Source organism: Balaenoptera physalus, assembly GCF_965194825.1.
Source record: "Balaenoptera physalus genome assembly, chromosome: 7".
Lineage (NCBI taxonomy): Eukaryota > Metazoa > Chordata > Mammalia > Artiodactyla > Balaenopteridae > Balaenoptera > Balaenoptera physalus.
The window spans coordinates 28,665,420-28,671,915 of NC_138886.1; the positions used below are offsets into that span (position 1 = coordinate 28,665,420).

At 42.3% G+C, this 6,496-nt stretch overlaps 1 protein-coding gene across 8 annotated transcripts in view; it reads right to left on the reverse strand.

The window, feature by feature from the left end:
- Positions 1-6,078, reverse strand: part of SMC2 (structural maintenance of chromosomes 2) — a 52,544-nt gene extending 46,466 nt beyond the window's left edge. For 4 of the 8 annotated variants that reach the window (XM_082471175.1, XM_082471180.1, XM_082471182.1 and 1 more), the window contains exons 1-2: positions 1,376-1,932; positions 281-509 (exon numbers count right to left, since the gene is read on the reverse strand). In XM_082471175.1, coding sequence (XP_082327301.1) covers positions 281-448 — 168 coding nt within the window. In that variant the 5' untranslated portion in view covers positions 449-509; positions 1,376-1,932. Of the gene's footprint in view, positions 1-280; positions 510-1,375; positions 1,933-1,957 lie in introns of those variants that run through there. The other 4 variants (XM_082471179.1, XM_082471178.1, XM_082471177.1 and 1 more) reach the window with 4 other exon arrangements.
- Between the last annotated feature and the right edge of the window lie 418 nt (positions 6,079-6,496).

Genomic DNA, 6,496 nt, shown 5'->3' on the forward strand with positions numbered 1-6,496 from the left:
TAGGGATGGGGTGAGGGTACAACTCTGGAATGAGAATGCCTGAGTTTCAGTGTTGCTCCAAACATCTTAAGAAGATGAACCTTAGGCAACTCCTCTAAGTTTTTATTTTCTCACCTAAAATATGGAGTAATAATACCGACCTTTAAAGGACTGCGGTGAGTTATAGTTCACGTAAAAATGCAAATGAAGAGGATACTGGCAATAGTCTCCAAGTGCAATGAGGATTCCCTCGAGGCTCCTCAAACTTAAATTCACATAAATGAGAAAGTTTACACTTTACCTGAGACAGGTTGGAGATGCCCAGCAAAAAGCAGATGGAGTCCAATATGTTGGATTTCCCACTACCATTTAAACCAGTGATAGCATTGAAGAGGGGGTCAAAACCATTGACTTCAGTCCTCTGAGCATAGGACTTGAATCCCTCAAGAATGATTGACTTAATGTGCATTTTCACTACTGACTCAGACAGGCAAATCTCTGCTAGAAATCAAGCAAGCCACAAAGCAGTTCTGTACAAAACAAATAACAACACATAAGTGGAATGTAAAACTGGAATCATAATAAATGTAAAAGACTGAAACATAAGAATGACAGCTCTATAGAAATAAAACAGCCACATGCCAAGCTACTTCCTCTGATGCAAAGGTATCTTTCTTTAACTTAAAAATATACAGGCGTTAGTCTTTAGTTAGAACTTAATTAAACCATTAATTCAACCTGGAAGCCAACCACTTACTTCTCCAGGCTTATCTTCCACCGTTATCATACTCTAGCTAACGTAGGCTGATTATTTCACACCGCATCCCCTTTGCCCAGAATGCCCTTCTCCCGGATACTGGCATGGCTCACTCTCCTTTCCAACACTCACGTCTTTGCTCAAACGTCACCTAACTGGGGTCCTTCCCGACTTCCCTATATAAAAGAGCACCTCTACCCACCCCCTCGCTCTGCTTCCTTTTTCCTTCATTGCACTTAAAGCTGACACTAAACAGTACTTATTTACTCGTCTATCCAACCTATCACAATGTAATCTCCGTAGCATCTTCGCCTACGTCCACCGCTGTATGCCGGAATAGTCCCTGACTCGAGGGCGCGGGATGGGGGCGGGGGGGGGGGTCGTAAATATTTATTAAATAGATAAATCCCACATAAAGAGATGAAGCTTTTTGCTTTCACTCAGGCTCTTTCCTCGCCTCACCAGGCCTTTCTGTCAACACTTCCTCGCCCTACTTCAATGGCAGGAACTAGCCATTCTGCCAGGAACCCCTTAGGACTAACTTTAGTCTGAGGTCCCTTGCTCCTCGGCTCCCCAGCCCCCGACGCCCATCTCCAGCCAGGAATGCCAGGCTAGGCCCAACCGGCCGCGCGCACGCACCTGCCTCACCGCTGCGTCAGGCCGCCTGGGCTTGCGGCGCCCCCAAAGCTCTTCCTAGTCACTAGGGCGGAGAGTGGGCCAGCCTTGCCCCGCTTCGGGCGCTACGAAGCGAATTCCACCATAGCGGATACAACACTCACCCCGCGCTCTGCAGCGGAGAGGAACTATTTATGCCTTTGAATTTAGGCGCGAGCAAAGGACCCCACCCCCCTCTGTCTATTTCATTGGCTGGTGCCTCAGAGATGCCTGACTTCCATTTTTCTCTTCCATCAAACAACTAAAATGACAGGGAGATAGAAAAGAAGGTCGCGACGGTGGCGGCTCCGGGAAAGCGACGGCTCGGGCCTGAGGACTAAAGGAGCTGGTGGCATATGTGGAGCTCGGCGTCCGGCACATCTCGGACAGCCCCGCACCTCCGCCTCGGGGCCTCGCGCTCGCCGGCCCCGCCCCGCCTCAGGCCCGGTTTTGCTGCCGCCGCGTTCGGGAAACCCCGCCTTCCCTCGGGCCTTGGGGGGTTAGGGGGGTACTCGCAGGTGCTGGCTGTTGTGGTCTGTGAGCAACGGAGGCAGGGCGGCTTCCTACCGGTCTCCTCGCTCTGCTTCAGAAGCTCCGGAATCTCCCCTTGCTGGCGCAGATTAGTCAAAAATGGAAGCTGCCCCTTGTTGGGACTGCGGCAGCGCCGACCGAACTTGTGAGGACTGTAGGTCGCGGTCTGGCTCCACCCCTCGCCGGCTACTAAGCCTGGCGGGTCTTTTCATCTCGGGTTTAGCGTCCGGAAGGGAAGATAGGCTCGCAGCCAGAGCTGTGCAGCGCCCAGGGGAGAAATTGAGTGGGGCCGATAGTAGGTGCTGGACGAATAGGAGTTCTCCTCCTTTCACTGAAAAGCTGTAGAATGATAAGCAATGGCAGAACTAACATTTCAGATAATTTTAGGGGGAACACCTTATAACAGCTGATATTTATTGCGTTTCATGTGCCAGGCTGCGTTCCAAGGGCTTTTTAAAATCCTCGTAGCAACCCTATGAAATCCGTGATATTGCTCTCATTTTACAAATGAGCAAACTGAGTCACAGGTTAAACAACTTATTCCAAGTAGTTAGCGGAGCAGCGGAGATCTGTTCCCACGCAGTCTTGCTCCAGAGCACGTACTCTTAAATAGTATATTTACTTCTCTTCGTGTATAGACTCCAGTACTCGTAGTAACAGATCCTGTTATCAGTGTGTACTTTTCTTTAAAAAAAAAAAAAAAAAAAAAAGGCCAGTTTACTCACAGTTAAGGATATTGATACTAATGAGTTAGGAGCGGCTTGGCTTCATAGTGCACTGTGGTGCTATCTATCCCTAGGTGATGTATAAAAAGATGGTGCGGCCAGTATGCTGTTTTAGGTTGTATATTTAAAGTTGTTTTCTTCACCCCGGGTTGGCTTTGCAATATTCAACACCTGTCGAACTACCAAGAATTACCAAGAATGAGCCAGTGTTTTGAAGTTCTTTCTCTACTTAAGAGAATAAAAAGTTTTATGAAGTTTTTTGTTTGTATAAGAAAGAATTCATTTGTTTACTCTCATCCCACCCACTTATAGAAGTCAATCATTACAGGCCTAACGTCATTTAGTCAAGCAGTTATCTTTGTGTGCTGTGATTCCTTCATCTACACGCCACAGCTCTTCACTTGTATTGATTCTATTCAGTCTTAATATACATTTCTTTTCAACTCTGTCCTCTTCATCACTGTGAATAAAGAATTTTAATTTGCCAACAAACCCTAATGTGGATTTTACCAAGTTGTGAGATAAACAGTTCTTTGGGGTGAAAATATAAGTGTTAAGACAGACATTATTAGCCTTTGCACTATTTTAATAAGTTAATAACTAGCTGATATTATTTAAGTCAAATGGATAAAAAATATATGCAAATACACTTGCTGGTTAAGAACTTCTGGGTAGTTATAAAAATAAACACATCTAACTACTACTAAAAGTAATTATTAAAATGAAAATTCCTTATAAAAGGAGAGATCTAGAGCAATTTTAGCCTTAGAACACGTCAGAAGCACGAAGGAATTTCCGTTAGTACAGATGGACTTGAGGAAATCACTAATGGCTGACTTAGAACTGGTCCCTGAGATCACCACAGAGAAGTGGCGAACACCAAGGCACAAAGTCGCTAAAACCACTCTAATGTAGAGAGGTTAGGGCTGGAAGTAAAGATAGACTGTAGGGTGGATACAGTATAAATAGAGCACTGTTCTTGTTTCATCACCGTGTATCAAAAGCTTTTGAAAGCTTTAACACTGGCTGGCTAGTGTAGTCTTCGTCCTTACGTAGAAGGCAGCAGCACCAGCAAGGACACTGATAAAAGCCATAAAACAAGACCTAGGAAAAAGATCTGGTCTTCTACTCTTCCAGGGCATTGGGAGGGACCATCTTTCCCTGGGTGCACTTTTCTAGTTGTGGAGTCCTACAGTAGTTCTTCTGTGGACCTCGGTGAATCCGCTTTCCCTGGAATTTAGGACAGAAGGAAAAAACTGAAAGAACTTTACCTTCATTGCAGAAATAAGGAAAGGTTGATTCATTTTGTTGAGAGATTAATTTTTGGTTCCAGGGGGTGAACTGAAGTTCATACTGCAAAATTGTATTGAGTAGCAGCACATTTTGAATACACCAAGTATAACCTGTCTGACAAACTTGGAAAGAAATACAGCTGAGCATAATTTAAAGTGAGGAATAGAAAAGGAGGTGATTATATTCATTTACTTGTGGGATCTGCTTAAACACATTCATTTTCATTTCAATGACAATATTCTTTTCAATACTCCATGTTCTGTTTGGTGCCTTGTGAAACCTGCCTGTACTTTCATTATGATTTCTATTATTTTGCCTCCTTAGTCAAGTTAGATATCTTTATCTTCTCTTTCAGGTACTTCTACTATTTCCAGCTTTTGAGTTCTTAACTCTACTGTTTACAGCAGTGGGTGACTCTTACTCATAGTGATTTATTTCCTCCTGTGGTGCTGTTCTGGGATGGGGTTGTTTTGTTTATGGGAGTCTCTTATGCCCTGAGTTGTGAAAGTGTCCTTTCAGAGCAGTTACACACTTGTTTCTGCCAGGGTTCTTTGGCTCTTAAAGATCTGGGAACATTTGTAAATGATTGTTTCTCAGTTTGTGGTTCCTGAATTATACAGATACTGTAAATTTATATCTGTTGCAGGTCTGGGGTTTTGATTGCTCAGAAGTAATGTTTTGTTTTATCCCCTTATCCAAAGCTCCAGGCAAAGAACAAATTTCCTTGCCTCTTCCCCAGGCTAGCAGGTGGAGTTTTTCCAATCCCAATGACTGGCAGATCTTTAAGGCTCTGAGTTTTACCTAAGGGCCTAGTTCCAGCTCCTCTGACTCAGTGAAACTCAAGGGCCAGTGCTTGTACATTAGAGCCCAGCCACTGGCTTCTGAGCCCTATAGCCAAGTATAAAATAAATGTTGGAGGGCTGCCTGTCAGTGCCTGCTCTTCAAATTTTCAATTTGTCTCTGGCACTTAGAATTTTCTGTTTTTTGTTTTTTGTTACCATGCTTGATATATGGTTTACATGACAATAGTTATATTTTACCCAGTATTTCTATGAGTTTATAAAGGGAATTTTAGTCAACCAGGTTAGCGGAGGTCTTCCCATTTACCTTTTATGAAGCATATCAGTGATCTTTGTTTTGCTGCTGCTGAACCTTGCTTTCAGATTCTCACATTCCACATTCCAATTAGTTTTTCCTAAAAAACAGAAAGATGTCTGGTACTAGCTCTTAAGAAAATATTTTCATGCACTACTCGTAAAATCCAGTGTCTATGTACTTATTTCACATTTGCTCAGTTTTTCCAGTTCTCCTTGGCTTTTATCACTTCCACACTGGTTAATAGCCAACGCTACTCATCTCATTGCTCTTCTGCTTTGCCACACCCCTTCCATTATGGGAGGATTATTCATTCCCCTTTCTCAAATATCATTCTCATTTCATTGTTCTCCCTCTCACAGTGGTCCCTTATTACTTTTTATTTCAAATCCACACACATCTGCTTGACCTTCCTCCATTGGTTTCCCTTTACTACCAACTCAATTCTTACTAGATTTCACTCTTAGATTTTTTCCCACAAGATCTGCCCCTCTGTAATCAACGTTTCCTCTCTACATTATTCAAATTCCTACTTAAATTTCTACTTCAACAATACTTAGCCACCAGTCTCTGCCGTCTCTAATGTCCTACAAAATATATATGTTTCTATATCAGAAATATGATATCTCTTTACTCTGTATAAACTTGGTGAAAATTGCCTACAGAATTAATTCTAACCTCTTTAAGGTGGCATGCCTGGTCTTTCATAATTTATTCTCAACCTGCTTTCCTAGACTCATCTCCTGCAGCTTCTTCCTTAGATTACCATGTCATTTGTTGTTCACTACTGTAAACCAAGCACCAACCAATGACAAAAAAAAAAAGTGTTCGATAACTTTTTAAATGGATAGATGAATGAATGTATGAATTCAATAAGCATTTATAGAATGCCTACCTTATTCTGAGAATTGTACTATGTTCTGGGATACAAAGATGAATAAGATGTGGGCCTGTCCTCAAGGAGTCCATAGTTGAATAGAGATGACATGTATAAAAACATTAACCAGAGGAAGAGTGAAAGGCATTATAAACAGAATAGATTGCACAGGCAAGGGCATAGAAGATAAACATAATGTATGAGGCAAGAAGTAGCAAGATTTAGTGTAGGAGATGCACAGAAGCCAGATTATGGAGAATTTTATGTGCCATCTTAAAGACCTTTCTGTCATTCCTGAAATATTGATGTTCTCTTCTTTGTATCTTTGCCCATGCTGAACTTGAAATGCTTATCCCTTCTCTATATCTACCCCCATGTGTATTTCTACTTATACTTCAAACCCCAAATCTTATCCGTTTCTGGGTGACTTATTTGCAACCTCTTCTGTAATCCCTTAACCCTTTATCCAGACTTTTCTTCTGACCTCTATTCCTATTGTGACATATCTTTGTGACATAGCACATAGTAGACAATATTGGTTGAATATGAATAAATTTAGGAGATTCATTTGCTGCTTTCTGATGA